The sequence below is a fragment of the Sceloporus occidentalis genome, unplaced genomic scaffold (genome assembly GCF_023333645.1).
Source record: "Sceloporus occidentalis isolate IW3139 unplaced genomic scaffold, rSceOcc1.0.p SCAF_184, whole genome shotgun sequence".
NCBI lineage: Eukaryota > Metazoa > Chordata > Lepidosauria > Squamata > Phrynosomatidae > Sceloporus > Sceloporus occidentalis.
The window spans coordinates 903907-926677 of record NW_028317164.1 but is presented as its reverse complement, the minus strand read 5'-3'; the positions used below and the strand labels follow the sequence as shown (position 1 = coordinate 926677).

At 44.3% G+C, this 22771-nt stretch overlaps 1 protein-coding gene across 1 annotated transcript in view; it reads right to left on the bottom strand.

Moving 5' to 3' along the window:
• Positions 1-6761: 6761 nt before the first annotated feature.
• LOC149278686 (androgen-induced gene 1 protein-like) overlaps positions 6762-22771 on the bottom strand; it is a 180857-nt gene continuing 164847 nt past the window's right edge. The window contains exon 5 of the mRNA XM_089501877.1: positions 6762-6942. Within this exon, the coding sequence (XP_089358003.1) occupies positions 6762-6942 (181 nt within the window). The remainder of the gene's footprint in view (positions 6943-22771) is intronic.

The window sequence follows — 22771 nt, the reverse complement described above, 5'->3', positions numbered from 1 at the left end:
AAAAGTGACCCGGGGAATTATAGGCCTGTTAGTTTAACTTCTGTTGTGTGTAAACTATTTGAGGGTTTCCTAAGAGATGCTATTTTGGAGTATCTCAATGAAAATAAGTGTATGACTCCATATGAGCATGGGTTTACAAGGGATCGGTCCTGTCAAACTAACCTGATCAGCTTTTATGAGGAGGTGAGCTCAAGACTGGATCGGGGTGAATCGCTGGATGTCGTATATCTTGATTTTTCCAAAGCATTTGATACGGTGCCACATAAAAGGCTCGTACATAAAATGAGAATGCTTGGGCTGGGGGAGAATGTGTGTATGTGGGTAAGTAACTGGCTCAGTGATAGGAAACAGAGGGTGGTTATTAATGGTACATACTCTGAGTGGGTGACTGTTGCTAGTGGGGTACCACAGGGGTCAGTTTTGGGTCCTATTCTTTTTAATATATTTATTAATGACCTTGTAGAGGGATTGCATAGTAAAGTATCAATCTTTGCAGACGATACTAAGCTCTGTAACGTGGTTAACACAATAGAGGACAGCGCACGATTACAAATGGATCTGCATAGGTTGGAGGCTTGGGCTGGGATGTGGCAGATGAGGTTCAACACAGATAAATGTAAGGTTATGCACATGGGGAAGAAAAATCCAGGCTGGGAATATGTATTAAATGGGAAAACACTGGGGACGACTGACATGGAAAAGGACTTAGGAGTTTTAGTTAACAGTAAATTTACCTGTAGCGACCAGTGTCAGGCAGCTGCTGCTAAGGCAAATAAAATCATGGGGTGCATCAAAAGGGGCATAGATGCCCACGACAAGGAAATAATTCTACCCCTGTACAAGTCACTAGTCAGACCACACATGGAATACTGTGTACAGTACTGGGCACCAGTGTACAAGAAAGATATAGTGGAGCTGGAGAGGGTTCAAAGACGGGCAACCAGAGTAATAAGGGGAATGGGAGGACTACAGTACCCAGAAAGATTATCAGAATTGGGGTTATTTAGTTTGGAAAAAAGACGGCTTAGGGGGGACTTAATAACTATGTATAAATATATAAGGGGACAGTACAGAGATCACTCCCCGGACCTATTTATACCCAGGACTGTATCTATAACAAGGGGACATCCTCTACGGCTGGAGGAAAGAAGGTTTCTACACCAGCACAGACGGGGGTTCTTTACAGTAAGAGCGGTGAGATTATGGAACTATCTGCCAGAGGAAGTGGTGATGGTAAACTCAATAAAAGAGTTCAAAAGGAGCCTGGACGTGTTTCTTGAAAGCAATAATATTACAAGTTATGGATATTAGATTAATAGGGACAGAACGTTGATCCAGGGATTTATTCTGATTGCCATATTTGGAGTCGGGAAGGAATTTTCCCCCTGGTATGGGGCAATTGGCATCTGCTTCATAAGGGTTTTTTGCCTTCCTCTGGATCAACACAGTAGGGACACAATATGTATATAGGTTGAACTTGATGGACTTTGGTCTTTTTTCAACCTTATGAACTATGTTACTATGTTACTATGTTACTATGTTACTATGTTACCTGCACCTGAGGGAGGTCCAGACGATCAAGAAAGTCCGGCACATCGGACGCCCGCCGAATGGAGAAGGTACGGCCATCCCTCCGAACCAGCAGAGCCGCAGGAAAACCCCACTGATAGGGAGTCGCCGAGCGACGGAGCAGGTCAGTAACCGGGCGTAAATGACGCCGAAACTGCAGCGTTTGCGGTGAGAGGTCAGGAAAGAGCAAGATTTTATGGCCTTCCCAGGAGACGGAATTCGTTGGCCGATAGCGTGCCAAGATGGATTCCTTGACAGGGAAGTCATGCAGTCGGCAAATGATGTCACGAGGCGGTTGTGTATCATCCGATCGCGGTCGAAGGGCCCTGTGAGCCCGGTCAAATTTGATATTAGCGTCCAACGGACGTTGTAGTAGGGTGTTAAAAATCTTACGCAGAGTGGGAATAATGTCAGGTAGCTCCACAGTCTCAGGGACACCCCGCACTCTCAAATTATTTCTGCGGCCTCTATTGTCTATGTCGTCGAGGCGTCGAGTAAGACCAACAATAGTACTCGCCTGATCCTGGAGCTGGGCAGATAGAAGATCGACAGTGGAGGAGATCTTGGTTGTGTCCGTTTCAAGCGTGGCCACCCGGTCGCCAATGTGCTTCACATCTGACCTGATCTCAGTGAGCACATCATGAATACCACGTGTCGCACGGTCGACGACCTCCATAAGATCTGCTTTCGACGGCAGGTGTTTAAGAGCCTCTTGCCAAGGTGAGTCCAGAGGAGGGGTAGAACGGTCCCCGGGTGGAAGAGCCGGACCGATGTCCTCTGATACGCCACTCTGCGGGCTACCGGGAGCGGAGAGAGGCCTAGGGAACGAGTCCCGCGAGTCTTGGTCGACGGCCCCTTGAAAATAGGAGCGCACCGAGGTGAGTGGTTGCTTGTCCTTAGCCCCCTGCGACCTCGGCGTTGCCGCGGACCTGTTAGGCTTGCCCATCCTCAATTAAATGACCTGAACGGTGGGATTATAAAGTGAGGGTACACGGAGCTCAAAACTCACGCGTCCATCTTGGAGCTCAGTTGGCCACGCCCCCCCTCTCTCCCATTCTGACTCTTTATTTCAATATTCTTGCCACCCTCCCTTCTCCCTATCTATCCCCTCTCCCTCCCTCCCTATCTACCCCATCTCCCTCCCTATCTACCCCATCTCCCTCCCTATCTAGGGAATTTAGAGCTCTGTGTAGCCAAGAGAGTGGTAAATATTATTATACTCTTGTCATGTTTCCTTGCAACTCTCCCGTATGAGGAGTCAGGAATCATCTCACCTGACTAGACGTACCTGCTTACTTGGGAGTTATCCTTACTATATGTAGCTGCTCAGCACCTTTGCATTGCAGTGTTATCAGCCTATTGCTGTGGCTCTGTACCTGGTCCTGAATCGTTTCCCACGATCCTGCTTCTGACCTGGCTTGATATTTATCACTCTCTTGGCTACACAGAGCAGGCCCCCACCAGTCCAACTACACAGAGCTCTTCCTGCTGTGTGGGCTTCATGCCGTGTGCCCTGCCAGAGGGCCTCCAGTTCCGCAAGCAGTGGTGTCAGAGGGAGGAGGCAGAGGGGGCCATGGCCCCCCCTACATCATGCTGTGCCCCCCGTGTGCAGTTGAAACGCCGGTGGGCCGGATGGACGGCCGGCAGACGAGCATTCAACGCAGCCGCAAAGTTCAAAACTAAGCGGCTGCGAGCGGGATTGAATGCGGCCGTCGTGCCAGTAGCGTACCTGGCGGGGGGGGCGGTGCGCCCCGGCTGCCGCTCATCTGAGGGGTGCCATCACCCCGTCACGGATTTGATGTCAAATCCCGGTGCACAACACTGAAGCCACGCCCACCGTCTTCCGCGCTCAGTACACCGGAAAGACAGGACCCAGAAGAAGAGGAAGAACAAAGAGGAGGAGGAAAAGTGACAGTGACAGAGGAAAGGTAGGACAAGATTGAGGGAGAGTGGATTAGTGAGTGTGTGAGAGTGATGGGTATTATGCTGAATGTTTGTGAATGAGGGTTTCAGATAGCATGGATGTGTAAGTGTGGGGGGATAGCATGGCATAGGGAGGCTGGCCCTGGAGGTCATGTATATCATGAAATACAGGGTGGCAGGATGGAACCCTGACATCCTTTTAATGCGGTGAAGTTGTCATGTTCCCTTAGCAGAAAAGCATATTTCCACCTCCATGTTTGATGGTGGGGATGGTGTTCTTGGGGTCATAGGCAGCATTCTTCCTCCAAACATGACGAGTTGAGCTGATGCCAAATAGCTCGATGCTGGTCTCATCTGGCCTCAACACTTTCACCCAGTTCTCCTCTGAATCATTCATATGTTCATTGGCAAACTTCAAACGGGCATGTACACATGTTTTTTTGAGCAGGGGGACCCTGCGGGCGCTGCAGGATTTCAGTCCTTCACAGCGTAGTGTGTTACCAATTGTTTTCTTGGTGACTAGGGTCCCAGATGTTATACAGGCTGTACACTCACTACTTTACCTTGTAGCAGAGTGTCATTTCTTCAATGTTGTCACATGAAAAGATTTAATAAAATATTTACAAGAATGTGAGGGGTGTACTCACTTTTGTGAGATACTGTATAAATATATATATATATATATATATATATATATATCTTACCTGTGCATTCGTTTGTTGTACAAACTTTATTTTAAAGGATCCATCCATTCGTCATCACGTGTAGCTGCCATTATAAACCATCTTGGTGACATTGCAAGCTGTTTTAGCACTCGTTGATGAGTTAAAGTGTGAGGAAATATACAATACTGCAAGTTAATGGTGTATTGCAGAAGCTGTAGTTAATACTGTTTTACTGTCAGGCTGGGATGTAGAGCGTAGCGCAGGAATTAAAACAAAAGTCCATCAATACCTAGGCAAGAGGGCAAATCCAAAAAAGAGTAGGCTGGGTCACGGTCCAGGGGTCGAGGCAGGCAGCAATGAGACAATATCGGGGGCACAATCCAAGGGTCAAGGCAGGCAGCAATCGGGCAATATCAGGGTCACAATCCAGGGGTCGCGGCAAGCAGTGATCAGACAATATCGGGGTCACAAAGCAAGGGTCAAACCCAGGGAGACTTCAAGGTAGCAAGAGCAGGTAACACACAGGTACACAGCTTAACTAGTAAACACGCCCTGTGTGAAGTTTTTGTTGGGCTTATCTATATATGGGGCTTATCTATATAGTTGGGCTTATCTATATTGCTACCCACCCAACAGGGTGGGTAGCAAGAGCCCCTCCTCTCTCTTATTGTCTCCTCCTCTCCCCTTTGGTACCTGATACTGGTACCTTTCACCCTAGCATCTCCCCGCCTGGCTGCCACACCTACGGAGGCTAAACCACGCCCCCTCCTCGCCGGAGGCGCATCCGCATGAGAGACATGGATGCAGCCTGCCACACAGTGATGCGGCCGTGCCACAAAAAACCGTCGGGCCAGAGCAACGAGTCGAGGGGGAGCCTGGACACGGTAGGAGTGGGCCTCCGTGGGCCCCCTGTTCCTGAGTAGAGTTCAGTTGATTAAGACAGTTGCCTATTAATGCTACTAGCCATACCTCTAAATTTTATTATCTTTCTATCATATCATCTTTTATTCTTTTATTCTTTTATCATTGATAAATAAATATTGATGACAAAACCAGGGATTCAAATATATAATATTGGGCAAATTCAGTACTGCTCCACAGGGAGTCTGGCATCGGCCAGTGTCTGCTTGCCCAGGGCCAGTGCTCCACCACTTCTGCACCTGTTTACACTAGGGGAACCTTTTTTAAAAAAAAAATTATAATATTAGGGAAATCCAGTTCTGCTCCACAAGGCTGCATGTGCCTATCATTTGCCAGTGTCTGCCTGCCCAGGACCAGTGCTCTACTACTACTGTTGTTGTTGCACTGTTGCCGTCCCTACTCTGTGGGAGAAATCCAGTCCTATATACGGAGCCAGACATTGATGGTGGTATAGTATAACTGCCATCACTTTATACTGAGCCAGACACTGACGGTGGTACAGCATAACTCCCATCATTAGTTACTGAACCAGACTGTACACCTTAACTCCCATTACTAAGTATATAGAACGTAGTTTTTTAATTTCTATAATAAAAAGTGAGTCCAGAAAATGTCAGTGACCTCCCTCTTTTGCGCATGTTCCCCAAATGTCATTCTGAATCAAAAAAGACCTCCGAATTTTGTTAAAAAAGAATGGCCAGAAAACAAAATTTGTTGGCTGAAAACGAATGAGGCAAAAACTAAATGAAAATTTTGTCCGAATCGATGTCTAATATATATAACGCAAGAAAAGAAGAACACTCAAGGGACTCCCATGTAAGGAAAAAAATGTGTTAGTCAGTGTATGTATATGTATAGTGTTAGTCAGTGTGTGTAGTAGTGTATGTTATTGGATAGTGTGTGCATGTGTTCACTTTTGAGTGTTTGGAGTTGCGTGTGTTATTGTATTAGTGTGAGTGTGTATGTCAGCATCTGTGTGGGATAGTGTATGGTGTAAGCATGCGTGTATTTGTGTATGTGTGGGTAGGTGTTGGTGCATGATGTTGCATTGCCTAGGGTTATTGGTGCCACGGAGATGGAAAGGATGAGCAAGGGAAAGAACGGGTGTGTAACATTTTTCGTTATATTTCTCAATATACTCAATAGTTGCAGAGATGCTTGGCTTTATACCCAGAGCAGCCTTCAGAAATATTGGGGCCCAGGACAGGCTTAAAGCCTGGGCTCCCATGCATCTCCTATCACATGTCTATCCCATTTTCCTGTTAATCAATATCCATTGATTAAAGTGGGCCCACCAGACCATTAAACTACTTTATAAAAACATGATGCAATAGTGTATATATTTTAAAATATTGTACTAGTGTTTTAAATATACTGGTAATGCATGTTAGCCCAGCTTGGTATTTGGGGCTTACAACTAACATTTCTTGCATTTCCTGCATTCTGCTAACACTTGACATATTCCTTACATTCAAAGCGAGTTCCAAAATAAGTTGCAATGGTTTCAAAAAAAATGAAAATGAGAAAGCCACAAAAAGACAAGTGTCCTAGGTAAATGATACATTCATAACCACTTTGAGACAGGGAAATAATATAATATGTTAAAATAACTATGTATTTTTCAAAATTACATACTTTATTCTTTGCCTATAGTATTGTCATTTTGTTGGTTAACATGTTATCTCACCTATATAACTTACTTTTCTCAGACTCCCAGATGTAGCTGTTGATTTTCTCTCCCAAAATATAATACATGCTAATGATAAACATGACTAAAAGAAAACATATTATTTTGGCTCTAGGACTGATGTATTCCAAAAGAGGATATACCCACACCCCTGTCACATGATGAATCCAGCATACCCTGTAAAAAGAAAAAGAAAAAAAGGAGTTACTTCTTTCAGAACATAAATATGGGAAATACTAAAGATATATCTCTGAAGTTAAATACCTTAAGAGAGACTATTAAAACTAATAAATGCAAATAATCAGGAGAATGTTAATGTGTTAACCTGGTACTTTGCAAGAAATCCTGGGAGACTCCAAGCATGCAGAAGCCATAGTGAAGTAATATGTATTTATTGGTGAAAGCAGTTTTGACACATAAATATGCCAAAGGTATGTACCTTTTGGTGATTCATATAGTGGCTCATCTATTATTTGTTTAACAAGAAAAACTCTTATAATCATTTATGGTATATGCATGACATTACCTGTACAAACATTGTCATCTAGGTTAATTTATTTACGATATTTAAGAATATATTGGAATGGAACAGGTGTAAAAAGTGAAATAAAATGCATAGTAGTTGGTAATTACGCAATTCTTCACCCCAAAAAAATAGATCTGTGAAAGAAAAGGCATACAAAGTAGTGTATGCAGGGCTAAACTGATCCATCAAACACTCAGGCATAGATTGAGGGCCTGCAAGGGTCAGGTGGGGTCTGCAGAAGCAGAGCCGGTTAGGGAGAAATCATGGTTCTCCCTCTAACTAGCTCAAACAGTTGCGTAACAGCAGAGGTAGCAACTGAAATGGGGGCCGAGCAACCCCTGTGACCACCTCTGTCTCCACTTGCCTACTCAAAACTGTTGTTGTTTGAAACAATTTTGAATTGCCACTGAGTAGCGCAGCAGGGTCAGGTTGCATCACGTGACCCTGTATTAAACCCGAGGCTGCCTGCACAAGAGCGCTGCAGTAGTGGGTATAGGAGAGAGGGGGTATGTACGTATACATGTGAGCATGAATGTCTATGTATAAGTGTGTGTAAGCATGAATGTCTCTCTAGGTACTTCTGCTCAGTTTATTAAAGGTGTACAGATTTTGTTCAGTCTGTTTGCGTTCAGTGACCGCTCCTTGGGGAGGGGGTACTGTCAGGAACCAATTTTTCACTGCCTGAACCATGGCTTTTTTATACCTGTGGTGTTTACATCTGCAACCACTAGTGGCCACCCTTCACCCTCTGGAGCACTCAGAACTCAGGTGTGCCTTGTTACCTGGGTTGAGCCCTAGTCTACATCCAGCTGGGCCTTGTTACCTGGATTGCCCTGCCTTTATGAACCTGCCCTGCCCTTCAGTGAGGGCCTTTGTATTGAAGTCTATGGACCTTCCTGCTGTGGCTCTGCACCTGTACTGTTCCTGGTTCCCTGCTTTTTGTCCTGATCAAGTGGACTCCCTGCTTTGTGTCCTTCCAAGTGGACTCCCTGCTTTGTGTCCTTCCAAGTGGACTCCCTGCTTTGTGTCCTTCCAAGTGGACTCCCTGCTTTGTGTCCTTCCAAGCGGGCTGTGTGCCTTTTGTGTCCTTCCAAGCGGGCTGTGTGCCTTTTGTGCCCTTCCAAGCGGGCTGTGTGCCCTTCGTGCCCTTCCAAGCGGGCTCTCTGTCGGTCGTGCCCTTCCAAGCGGGCTCCCTGCCAAAAGACTTATTACCTGTATTTTATTTTGCCATACGTCCGGTTACTTGCTTAGACTATATTACCCTTATTTGCTGGTCCTGTTATATACATGAAATACACTGCATTACCTGGATTTCTGTTTGTGGTGTCTTTGTTTGCATAATCATGCACCGTGGGTTACGTACTGAACCCCAAGTATCCCCTGCGCATGGGCTCCTACCTGACCTGATCACCCGAGTCCTGACAGTTACCCTACAGTAATTGATAGAGAGATAGATAAAATTTCATGAACTGACTTGCAAAGGTGGCATTCTATCAAAGTACAATGCTTGAATTCACTGAGCTCTTCAGAATGTCCCAGAACGACAAATGTTATTAACTCCTTCAATCCCAGGGGTTTTTGGTACTTTTGGAACAATTTTGCCATTTTTGCGGTATGTCGGTTCAGCGATTATTCTCTTTTCCTGTGAATAGTGTACCTATGTAAACTATATATTGTTTTTTTCAAGGAGAGATAGAGCTTTCTTTTGATACCATAGTTAGATGATTAGCCAAAAATGTAGAATGAGAAATTTAGTAAAAACTATCGAAAATTAGAAAAAAACACCTATTTTCTTAATAAATTTTCTCTCTGAATCCAGAAATACCTAATTTATATAGATTTTCCATACTTTCGCAGCATTTATAGGGAACATACTATAAGGTGTACATTATTCATAGAATTTTAATGCTTATGGCTTTTTTATATATATATATTTTTTTAAATGGTTAGAGGTCCTCTTGAGCATGCTATTAATGCCAGTTAGTCTCACTTTACTGTTTTGCTTAAATTACTATTTATTGTATTGTTTTGGTTATTTATTTATTTTTAAATCTGTAATTTTTAAAAATGTAATAGTTTTCTGTTCTCAGGGGGGAGTCCAGGCTGTCAAACGATGTGTCCCTGCCGCTTTTTTTTGGACGTACCGGTACATCCATAGGGGACTGAAGGGGTTAACTGCAGACTGCATGGCTAGGTACTTGATTTTATACACACGTGGCAACAGGTCTGATTGAAACACTTACATTTTTTGGCTCGATTTTGACCCATTTGTTTTCGGGCAATGAATTACATACCTCCCCCGGGTTAGCCCCCCATATTAAATGGTATAAGTGTCACAAACGGGGTCCATACAGACTACTGTAATGACGCAGAACGCACAATGATGGTATTCAGGAGTTATTGCGAAGTAGCGGAGTCAGACAGGACCTGGTGCAAGGCAATTGCACTCTCCCGGGTGTTGAGCACCTGGGGTTGTGTGGCCACAACCAAGGCCCTGACATAGCAGCGGATGTTGTCCAGAAAAAAATCTGGTGATCTCCTGTAGGCATCCTGGAGAAGGCATGAGACATAGCTTTACAGAGAAATAAGCAGGATGTTGCAGGCTGGGATTAGGGAAGCTAAGCAGAGTATTATCAGAGGGTATAGAGAAACAACCAGCAAGGGGAGTCAGCGAGCAAGGAGGACACAGTGAGCAAGTGGGACTTAGCAAGAATCAGGGAGGCCGAGCAAGAAACATATCGATAGAGAAATAAATGGGAAACTGAATAAAGCATAACCAGCAAAGCCGAACATAAATAAGAACACAGATTCTAAACATAACCAGACAAAACATATATGGTTCAGGACAACGAAGGACAAGGAGCAAGGCAAGGGATGGAGTGACGAGCTGAGAAAAAGGAAAAACCAGAGATAAGCAGCTCCATAGCCTGACAATAAGTGTGAGACCATGAAGGTCTGTGTATAAGTGTGTGAGCACGAATGTCTAGAAATAAGTGTGTGTGAGCATGAATGTCTGTGTATAAGTGTGTGTGAGCATGAATGTCTGTGTATAAATGTATGTGCGCCAGCATTTAATATCATATCCTGGTGCTCAGCACTAAAGCCACACCCACTGTCAAACCCGAAGGCCATTATTTAAAGAAGATAAAATAAAGAAAAAAAGAGCAAAACCTAAAATGAAAAGGTGGAGTAAGAGAAAAAAGAAGCTGCAGGTGAGGACAAAGAGACATGGGAAAGGTAAGGAAAGCATGTGTCTGATGGCTGAAGCCTTATCCCTCCACTGATGTCACTTGCACACCCCTTCCTTCTGGTCAGAGAAAAACGCACTCGGTGCCACTATTTACTAGCAGGAGGAGCGTTTGTGACAGAAGATCCCTTGTCTGCCGCTTTCCCCTTACCTCAACGTGAGTGTAACGTTCACCCTTTGCTGTATGGACTTGGTTAAACTTTGTGCCATTCATTTCATGTTTCCAGCCACTAGTGGCCGCCCTTGCCATTCAGAACCACTCAGACTAATTATCAGGTCCAGCTGCAGTTGCTTACCTGATCAAGTAAGCCTTTATAAACCTGCCCAGCCCTGCAGTCTGGGCCTTGACATTAATGTTTGAGGACTACCTGTTTGGTTCCTGGTCTGGTCCTGCTTTGGTTCCTGGTCTGTTCCTGGTCTGTTCCTGGTCTGTTCCTGGTCTGTTCCTGGTCTGTTCCTGGTCTGTTCCTGGTCTGTTCCTGCTTTGGTTCCTGGTCTGTTCCTGCTTTGGTTCCTGGTCTGTTCCTGCTTTGGTTCCTGGTCTGTTCCTGCTTTGGTTCCTGGTCTGTTCCTGCTTTGGTTCCTGATCGGTTCCTGCTTTGGTTCCTGATCGGTTCCTGCTTTGGTTCCTGATCTGTTCCTGCTTTGGTTCCTGATCTGTTCCTGCTTTGGTTCCTGATTTGTTCCTGCTTTGGTTCCTGATCTGCTCCTGCTTTGTCTCTTGCCGTGTTCCTGAGTTGCGGCCAGCGCCCCACTAAGTGGACTCCCAAGTCGAGTGCCCTGCAAGTGGGCAACCTGCCGTGTTCCTGAGTTGCGGCCAGCGCCCCACTAAGTGGACTCCCAAGTCGAGTGCCCTGCAAGTGGGCAACCTGCCGTGTGCCCTGCAAGTGGGCAACCTGCCGTGTGCCCTGCAAGTGGGCAACATGCCGTGGGCCCTGCAAGTGGGCAACCTGCCGTGTGCCCTGCAAGTGGGCAACCTGCCGTGTGCCCTGCAAGTGGGCAACCTGCCGTGTGCCCTGCAAGAGGGCTTCTAGTCTTGTGCCCTGCAAGAGGGCTTCTAGTCATGCCGTGTGCCCTGCAAGTGGGCTTCCTGCCGTGTGTGCCCTGCAAGTGGGCTTCCTGCCGTGTGTGCCCCAACGAGAGGGCTTCCTGCCGTGTGTGCCCTGCAAGTGGGCTTCCTGCCGTGTGTGCCCCAACGAGAGGGCTTCCTGCCGTGTGTGCCCCAACGAGAGGGCTTCCTGCCGTGTGTGCCCCAACGAGAGGGCTTCCTGCCGTGTGTGCCCCAACGAGAGGGCTTCCTGCCGTGTGTGCCCCAACGAGAGGGCTTCCTGCCGTGTGTGCCCCAACGAGAGGGCTTCCTGCCGTGTGTGCCCCATCCCGAGGGCTTCCTGCCGTGTGTGCCCCATCCCGAGGGCTTCCTGCCGTGTGTGCCCCAACCAGAGGGCTTCCTGCCGTGTGTGCCCCAACCAGAGGGCTTCCTGCCGTGTGTGCCCCAACCAGAGGGCTTCCTGTCGTGTGTGCCCCAACCAGAGGGCTTCCTGCCAAGTGACTTTCTTTGTGTATATATATTGTACCATCATATGCAATACAACTCTTAATCCGCATCTTCTGTCCTTGAGTTATTTCCTGCGCCTGTCTGTACCAACCCCAAGCCATCATGCATCGTGGGGTACAGACAGAGCCCCTCGTATCCCCTGGGCTCCTTATCTACCTGTGTCCTTGGTTCGTGACAGTGAGGCAAGTATAACGGGGACCCGCGGACCTCGGGAGCGAGTGTATTGTGTACCATCATCAGTGCCTGGCTTAGCATCAAGTGATGGGAGTTAAGGTGTACAATGCACTGTATATTGAACCAGGCATGGCACTGATTGTGGCAATATCATCAGTGTCTGCCTCAGTAAATAGTGATGGTAGTTATGCTGTACCACCGCCAATGTCTGTTTCAGTATATAGTGATGGCATTTATGCTGTACTATTGTCAATGTCTGGCACAGTATACAATGATGGCAGTTATGCTATACCACCATCAATGTCTGGCTCAGTATATAGTGATGACACATTATGTCATAGTAAATATACTTGCTTTTATATTTTGCAGATTTAGTTTCTGTATTTATATATTTATGAACATAATTACTTGTATTTTTCAATTGCTGCCAATATTCGTTAATATATATTTAATAATAATTATGTGATGTGTGAAAACCACATATTAAAATTTGTTTACACTGTTTAAATTATTATTTTTTTCTACAAATACTGTAAAATAGATATTAGAGCATGTAAACACAAGGGAGGGGCTTAACCAAGAAGAGGCAGGGTCATGATAGGGATGTGGATAAGGGAGGGGCATAGATGTCCTTTCACAATTGGTTATATATTCGGTTCCCTTGCAAATTCAGATTTGGTCTTACAAACTAAAATAACCTGTTCTGTCCTCACTCAGTGTTACTGTCAGGAACCAATTTTTCACTGCCTGAACCATGGCTTTTTTATACCTGTGGTGTTTACATCTGCAACCACTAGTGGCCACCCTTCACCCTCTGGAGCACTCAGAACTCAGGTGTGCCTTGTTACCTGGGTTGAGCCCTAGTCTACATCCAGCTGGGCCTTGTTACCTGGATTGCCCTGCCTTTATGAACCTGCCCTGCCCTTCAGTGAGGGCCTTTGTATTGAAGTCTATGGACCTTCCTCCTGTGGCTCAGCACCTGTACTGTTCCTGGTTCCCTGCTTTTTGTCCTGATCAAGTGGACTCCCTGCTTTGTGTCCTTCCAAGCGGGCTGTGTGCCTTTCGTACCCTTCCAAGCGGGCTGTGTGCCCTTCGTGCCCTTCCAAGCGGGCTCTCTGTCTGTCGTGCCCTTCCAAGCGGGCTCCCTGCCAAAAGACTTATTACCTGTATTTTATTTTGCCATACGTCCGGTTACTTGCTTAGACTATATTACCCTTATTTGCTGGTCCTGTTATATACATGAAATACACTGCATTACCTGGATTTCTGTTTGTGGTGTCTTTGTTTGCATAATCATGCACCGTGGGTTACGTACTGAACCCCAATATATCCCCTGCGCATGGGCTCCTACCTGACCTGATCACCCGAGTCCTGACAGAATACAAAGGCCATTACAAGGAGTCAGCGGGGTTACTTTCAGTCATCAAAGTGATAGGAGAATGCTTGCTTGAACTGTGCAAATCATTAATGCAAATCTGGGACTCCAACTCCAATCACTCTCATGAAGACCATTCACCTACACCTGCTACATCACCTGAGAAATCCAACAAGCCTGTTACCAGTATTAAAAAGGAATCTCCTAGGAAACGTGAACCCCTTACCACAACCGAATTACAACAAAGGCGTGATGAGGAATCTTGCTTTTACTGTGGCAAAAAGGGACACTGGATCACCCAATGTCCTCTGAAACCTCCTAAACCCTCTGTACCGATTGAGCAGTCTACGTCTCAACCACAGAGCTCTGCTAAAAGGGGAAGTAGCTTTATTCCCCAGGATAGTGAACCCATGGAGTATATACCAATCCTGGTGCTTCTCAAACTCCGGTGGATGTCCAGCTGAAGCCTGATGATTGTTCTGTGATGGAATGCAGCGTCTGTGATCCTACAGTCTGTGGCAGTGTGGGTTGCTCCCATATGGATGAACTTCCTATTGCTTTCTGTTCAGCCGTGATTGCAACTCCTATCACTGCTACCTCAGCAAAGTGTGATACACCAGAGACTACCATAGCCCCTAGTATCACCTCTGGACTGGTAACAAAGATGCATGACCCTATTCCATCTCTGGGTAAGAAGGGGCCTTCCATCAATGCTTCCCATAATGAACTGCCCTCAGTGGTGCCCTGGGTACAGGGCAGCTATGTGACCCCTGGTACATGGAAAGAGAAAGCACTGACTCATAGCTTCTCCTCAACTTCTTCAGCATCCAGTCCTAATTTGACCTACAATTGCACCACAGATAACCTTTCCTTCGATTGTGTTATTACCTCTAACGGCGATATAATCAGAAAGGAAGACCTGGAGATCTGTGAACAAGCTTTACCGAAAAAGAAGAAATCACGTTAAGTACACCCTTCTGCTCAGTTTATTAAAGGTGTACAGATTTTGTTCAGTCTGTTTGCGTTCAGTGACCGCTCCTTGGGGAGGGGGTACTGTCAGGAACCAATTTTTCACTGCCTGAACCATGGCTTTTTTATACCTGTGGTGTTTACATCTGCAACCACTAGTGGCCACCCTTCACCCTCTGGAGCACTCAGAACTCAGGTGTGCCTTGTTACCTGGGTTGAGCCCTAGTCTACATCCAGCTGGGCCTTGTTACCTGGATTGCCCTGCCTTTATGAACCTGCCCTGCCCTTCAGTGAGGGCCTTTGTATTGAAGTCTATGGACCTTCCTGCTGTGGCTCTGCACCTGTACTGTTCCTGGTTCCCTGCTTTTTGTCCTGATCAAGTGGACTCCCTGCTTTGTGTCCTTCCAAGTGGACTCCCTGCTTTGTGTCCTTCCAAGCGGGCTGTGTGCCTTTTGTGTCCTTCCAAGCGGGCTGTGTGCCTTTTGTGCCCTTCCAAGCGGGCTGTGTGCCCTTCGTGCCCTTCCAAGCGGGCTCTCTGTCGGTCGTGCCCTTCCAAGCAGGCTCCCTGCCAAAAGACTTATTACCTGTATTTTATTTTGCCATACGTCCGGTTACTTGCTTAGACTATATTACCCTTATTTGCTGGTCCTGTTATATACATGAAATACACTGCATTACCTGGATTTCTGTTTGTGGTGTCTTTGTTTGCATAATCATGCACCGTGGGTTACGTACTGAACCCCAAGTATCCCCTGCGCATGGGCTCCTACCTGACCTGATCACCCGAGTCCTGACAGTTACCCTACAGTAATTGATAGAGAGATAGATAAAATTTCATGAACTGACTTGCAAAGGTGGCATTCTATCAAAGTACAATGCTTGAATTCACTGAGCTCTTCAGAATGTCCCAGAACGACAAATGTTATTAACTCCTTCAATCCCAGGGGTTTTTGGTACTTTTGGAACAATTTTGCCATTTTTGCGGTATGTCGGTTCAGCGATTATTCTCTTTTCCTGTGAATAGTGTACCTATGTAAACTATATATTGTTTTTTTCAAGGAGAGATAGAGCTTTCTTTTGATACCATAGTTAGATGATTAGCCAAAAATGTAGAATGAGAAATTTAGTAAAAACTATCGAAAATTAGAAAAAAACACCTATTTTCTTAATAAATTTTCTCTCTGAATCCAGAAATACCTAATTTATATAGATTTTCCATACTTTCGCAGCATTTATAGGGAACATACTATAAGGTGTACATTATTCATAGAATTTTAATGCTTATGGCTTTTTTATATATATATATTTTTTTAAATGGTTAGAGGTCCTCTTGAGCATGCTATTAATGCCAGTTAGTCTCACTTTACTGTTTTGCTTAAATTACTATTTATTGTATTGTTTTGGTTATTTATTTATTTTTAAATCTGTAATTTTTAAAAATGTAATAGTTTTCTGTTCTCAGGGGGGAGTCCAGGCTGTCAAACGATGTGTCCCTGCCGCTTTTTTTTTTGGACGTACCGGTACATCCATAGGGGACTGAAGGGGTTAACTGCAGACTGCATGGCTAGGTACTTGATTTTATACACACGTGGCAACAGGTCTGATTGAAACACTTACATTTTTTGGCTCGATTTTGACCCATTTGTTTTCGGGCAATGAATTACATACCTCCCCCGGGTTAGCCCCCCCATATTAAATTTGTTTACAAAATATCATGGCATTTGTTAGATCTTTGTTAGATCAGGTTTGATCAACTGTTTTTTTCGTTAGATCTACTCTAAAATAAGCAATATTAACAATCTTTTTCAGGGGGGGCTAACCCGTAGCCAGCCCCCCCTCAACAAAAATTTCAACAAAATGTTACTGATTATGATAGCTCTACGTTAGATCAGGTTTGATCAGACAAAATTTTTGTTAGATCTAGTCTAATTACTGAGATATTGCATATTTAATGAGGGGGGGCTGGCCCCCCCTCAACTGAAATTTGGATTTTTTTTTTTATGGATCTTGGTAGATATTCGTTAGATCAGGTTAGAGCAACTGTTTTTTTCGTTAGATCTACCACGCAGGAGGCGGTATTCACAATCCTATTTTGTGTGCGGGGGATGGGTACACATAGGGTCTGGCCCCCCCTCAACTGAAATTTAGATTTTTTTTTTATGGATCTTGGTAGATATTCGTTAGATCAGATTAGATCAACAGTTTTTTTCGTTAGATCTACCACGCAGGAGGCGGTATTCACAATCCTATTTTGTGTGCGGGTAATGGGTATACATAGGGTCTGGCCCCCCCTCAACTGAAATTTGGATTTTTTTTAGACATTGTTGTAAAAGCACTGCACATTTTTTTCTACAGTATTTACTTAGTTGTGTTTTAGACCATGCAAATAACTTTAATATTTAGTTTTATTATACTAATTAAACTGTTTATTAAAAAAAAAAAACAGAAAACTGATCCTTTTTGTTTAGGTCTGTGTACATGCATTTTTTCAGCCCCTATGTATACCCATTACCCGCACACAAAATAGGATTGTGAATACCGCCTCCTGCGTGGTAGATCTAACGAAAAAAACAGTTGATCTAACCTGATCTAACGAATATCTACCAAGATCCATAAAAAAAAATCCAAATTTCAGTTGAGGGGGGACCAGACCCTATGTGTACCCATCCCCCGCACACAAAATAGGATTGTGAATACCGCCTCCTGCAAGGTAGATATAACGAAAAAAACAGTTGATCTAACCTGATCTAACGAATATCTACCAAGATCCATTAAAAAAAATCCAAATTTCAGTTGAGGGGGGGCCAGCCCCCCTCATTAAATATGCAATATCTCAGTAATTAGACTAGATCTAACAAAAATTTTGTCTGATCAAACCTGATCTAACGTAGCGCTATCATAATCAGTAACATTTTGTTGAAATTTTTGTTGAGGGGGGGCTGGCTACGGGTTAGCCCCCCTGAAAAAGATTGTTAATATTGCCTATTTTAGAGTAGATCTAACGAAAAAAACAGTTGATCAAACCTGATCTAACAAATGCCATGATCTTTTGTAAAAAAATGTAATATGGGGGGGCTAACCCGGGGGAGGTGAATTACATTCCCTGCCCATTCGGTTTGGACAAAGATCGGGGGATTTTTAATTTGGCAACAAAATTTGTTGCCGGTGCTCACATTCACTCTAATTCACTCTCTCACACTCTCATTCTCGTTCCCTCTCAGGCTCTCTAAATGTTCCCCTACCTTCTTCTACCACTTCCATTTCTGTTGACTGCCTAGACTTATGCATCTTTTTGTTCTTCATCTTCTCTTTTCTACCTTTTGTCTTTTATCTTTTCTCTTCTATCACTATCTGCATCTCCGGACATAACCTAGTGTGAACTTCTGCCAAAATGGCAGCGCTTTCAGTGAAATCCGATCCTCCAATAGAGATAATGAAAAAAGGCACCATTAGGTCCTACTGGGGCATAAACCCCATTATTGAAACTCCAATTTTCCCTAAGACCATAACTAGGCAAAGGTATTAACTCCTACTTTGCTTTTTACACTTTAATAAGAGCCTAGAGCCTTTCCAGAGATAACCCCCATTATGTTAGGGGTTTAAAATGTGCCTGCTTATTACCCACTTCCAAATCAAATTTTCTGCAGTGTATACCCCCAGAGAGAAATTTGTATTGATGAGTCCCTAATGAAATTTAAATTATGGTTAGGGTTCATACAATAAATCCCCTCTAAAGTTCCTGGTATGGGGTTACATTTTTTAAATTGTATGAAAGTGACAGTGGTTGCACACATTCTTTCTGGGCATAAGAGGGGAAAGATGTCCAGCTTGACCCACCAAGTTGCCCAGACCATCTGGGGACAAGTGAGAATATTGTCTGGGACCTTGCTTTTCCCTTACTAAACCATAAGGCAAACAGAAGAGGGTTCCCAGAACAGATTAAGGGTACCAAATTAAAAATTGGGGCATCTTTAGCTTTGCACCAAGAAGAAATTTTGGCAGTAAAGTACAGAGATAGGAAGAATGTGTGCATTTTAAGCATCATCCATGACATCCATGATGATGCCACTGTGTCTGTTTCTGTCCATGGGAAGAGCATAGGTCTGTAGGACACCAGTCTGCATCAAGGCCTACAATACCTCCCCAATATGGGGAGTTGGTTTGGCAGATCAACTTTTGCAGCCATATCTCATCAGGAGAAAAACAAACACATGATATAAGAAGGTATCAATCTACATAATGCAGATGGCAACCCACAATGCCATCTTATTTTTTTTTTTAAATTGAACCCACTAAAAAAAGACATATTTGTAGCTTTTCAGCTTGAGTTAATTTTTATGAAAAAAAGAAAAAGCCTAAACATAAGACAACCCTATAGGAAAAAAGTTTTACCAATAAATGTTAATTCATGTAAACTATGTGAACAATTTTTTTTTTTAATAAAAGCTATGATTGTGAAAAATATTTTGTTTTTATTTCCTTTTTTTTTTTCAACCTGCCCCCCCAGTTATGCACATCTGCCCCCTGGCTTGCCACTCTGCCCCAGAATACCTTATACCCTCTAAATGCCACTGTGCCCCATGATACGCCTTATACCCCTATGTGCCACTCTGGCATTTAGGGGGTTAAAAGGCATATTATGGGGCAGAGTGGCATATAGGGAGGTATAAGGCATTTCAGGAGGCAGAGTGGCATATAGAGGGTTAAAAGGCATTTCTGGAGGCAGAGTGGCATTAAGGGGGTTAAAAGGCATTTCACAGAGCACTCTGCCTACAGAAATGCCTTATGCCCCCATTTAACACTCCCTCCTCCAAACTTACCGGAGCTTCTGAGTCCCCGGTGCGGAGTCCAGGCAGCGTGTAGAGATCTACGCGATTCGCGTAGACAACTTCCACTGCAGCCGGGAGGAGGTGCAGTTTGCAGCGGGGGTTGTCTGCGTCCATCGCGCAGACCTTCCCCGGCTGTCAGGGAACTCTGATCTCTGACAGCCAGGGAAGGTCTGCGCGATGGACGCAGACAACCCCCGTCGCTAACCGCACCTCCTCCCGGCTGCAGCGGAAGTTGTGTACGCGAATAGCGGAGAGCTCTACACGCTGCCCGGACTAAGCACCGGGGACTCAGAAGTACCGGTAAGTTGGGGGGGGACAGGAGGATCCAGGTCCCCTGCATCTCTGCAGGGGATCTGGATCTTAGTCTCATAGTCAGACCTAGTTGAGGTCTGATTATAAGACGACCCCGATTATAAGACGAGGGGTATTTTTCAGAGCATTTGCTCTGGAAAAAACCTTGTCTTATAATCGAGCATATATGGTAGTTTGCGCTCCCTGATTCTGATTCCTGGTTTTGACCCTTGGCTTTGTACTTCGTTGATCCTGTCTTCTCCTAACCCGACCGCTGGCTTGTCTTCAGACCTTGCCGCTCTCTCCCGCCCTGCAAATCAAAATCAAAGTGGGCTGATGATGATCAGATCACTCCTGGCCAATAGGAGGGATCTGATCATTATTACAGCCCCTGGATGACCCTGCCCTACAAAGAGAGAGGAGTCATCTAGGGTAATTATGAAAAAACATAAATTATCAATAAAAACATACATTATTAACTGATCACTTGTAAGTGACATTATAAGTCACTTATTATTGATCGGTCTCCCTGATCAATGTCAGCAGCCTAAACTTGTCACTTACAAGTAATCTGATAAAAAAATATTTTAAAAAAGTTTAAAAATTGAAATGCGCACGTTCCAGTTTTGATGCCACAATGTGTGAGAAACATGACTTATCTATGCATGTGGGGTATCGCCGTACTCGGGGAGGTGTTACTGAACTCAAATCAAGACCTATTTTGTTCTTTTACACATACACTAAGAAAAATAAACATGGTGAAACCGCAAATTGGATGTGAAAAATGTTTTCTTTTTTTTTGGTTATACTAAATTTGGAAGGCGCCAGTGTGGAATTGCCTGCATGGGACAGGCCAATCTGCCCCTAACTAGATTCCTGAGCTGTCTACTTTTGGGAAATATATAGTTTTAGGGGGTTAAAATTAAATATGGGACCTATACGTGTCTCAGGTGAGACCTGGACCCAACAAACTGATCTGTCAAAATTCCAAAACTGAAACGCGCATGTTCCAATTTTGAACCCGCAGTGCCAAAGAGACATGCCCTACCCATGCATATGGGGTATTCCTGTACTCAGGGGGTGTTTCTAAATACAAATCCAAAGTTGTTTTAGTAATTTTATATACCCAGGAAAAAAAATACTTAAATTCCGTGTTTGGATAGAATAGGTTTGCTAAAAATGAAAAAAAAAATGAAATTTTACTGCAATGTTTAGGACAGACTGGCACTGAAATGGTTAAATACAAAGTGTTAAAATGCCCCTAGTAAAATACTTTAAAAAAAAAATCTTGTTCAGAAACAGCGATGCGCGTCATTCATATTTAACCCTGTAAGTGCCAAGATAAATGAAAATACCAGGCATATGAGGTGTTTCCAAAAACAGGACATATACCTAAATACACTTTTGGAGTTTTCATTTGCACTGATTATATATAGTTTTTATAGGTGAAAGTGTGAAAATATTTCCTTTTTTTCCTAATTTTCCCCACATTTTTAGATATTTTTAATACTAAATGATGGTTTATATATATAATTATTATTTCAAAAGAAAGCCCTACTTGTGCTGAAAAAAGCAATATATAATGTATGTGGGGGTGCACTAAATCAGTTAGTGAGCAATTAGAGTTGAATAAACTCATAGCAAAAGCACAAAAACGCTCTGGTCTAGGGCTGCAACTAACGATTATTTTAAAAATCGATTAGTTGGCCGATTATTTTTTTGATTAATCGATTAATCGGATAAAAAAAAATATTTTTTTTTTCAATTTAAAATAATGTAATAAAAAACGTACAATTTACACTTTCATCTCTTTATTGCAATGGCCTCTCTCTATTCACCTTCTTATTTTACTGACATAATAATAAAAGCTACAAGAACCCAAACACAGTGTTTCTCAAACTAGGTTTTAATACAAAGTTATTAGTAAATATTAATTCATATGTTAACTATTTTTCATATTTAATAAAAACTATGAGAAAAAAGCCTTGTTTAAATGTTTTTTTATTTACCAAACTGCCCCCGGTTATGCACATCTGACCCCCAGCTTGCCACTTATATGCCAGTGATATGCAACTGAGCCCCCTGATATACCTTTTACCCCCAGATATGTTTTATGCCCCCCTGATATGCCTAATATCGATATGCCTTATACCCCCTATATGCCCTGAAATTCATAATACCCCCATACACCACTATAACTCACCCATACACCACTCTGGCTCCTCCCCCTCCCATACACCACTCTGGCTCCTCCCCCCTCCCATACACCACTCTGGCTCCTCCCCCCTCCCATACACCACTCTGGCTCCTCCCCCCTCCCATATACCACTCTGCCTCCTCCCCCTCCCATACATCACTTTGCCTCCTCCCCCTCCCATATACCACTTTGCCCCCTCCCATACTCCACTCTGCCTCCCCCCCCTCCCATACATCACTTTGGCTCCTCCCCCTCCCATACATCACTTTGTCTCCTCCCCCCTCCCATACTCCACTCTGCCTCCTCCCCCCTCCCATACTCCACTCTGCCTCCTCCCCCCTCCCATACACTCTGACTCCTCCCCCCTCCCATACACCGCTCTGCCTCTCTACCCGGCTCCGTTACTGACAGGAACTTTCACTGCAGCTTCATAGAAGCCTCAGCGTAAGTGAAGGTGAGTAACGGAGGCTGTCTGTGCGATGCAGACCCCCACCGGCTGACAGAGAGGATGATCCTCTGTCAGCCGGTGGGGGTCTAAACGATGCGCACAGACAGCCTCTGTTACTGCCCTTCACTTACGCTGAGGCTTCTATGAAGTCAGTAACGGAGCCGGGTAGAGAGGCAGAGTGATGTATGGGAGGGGGGAGGAGTCAGAGGGGTGTATGGGAGGGGGAGAGAGACGGAAGTGAGAGACCGGCCGACAGTGAGGGGAATCCAGGTCCCCTACAGCGTTGCGAGGGATCTGGACCTCAAACAGAGATCGGATTATAACACTATAGTGTTTGAGGTCAGATTATAATTTTTATAATCGATAAAAATCGATTCGATTAATCGATAATGAAA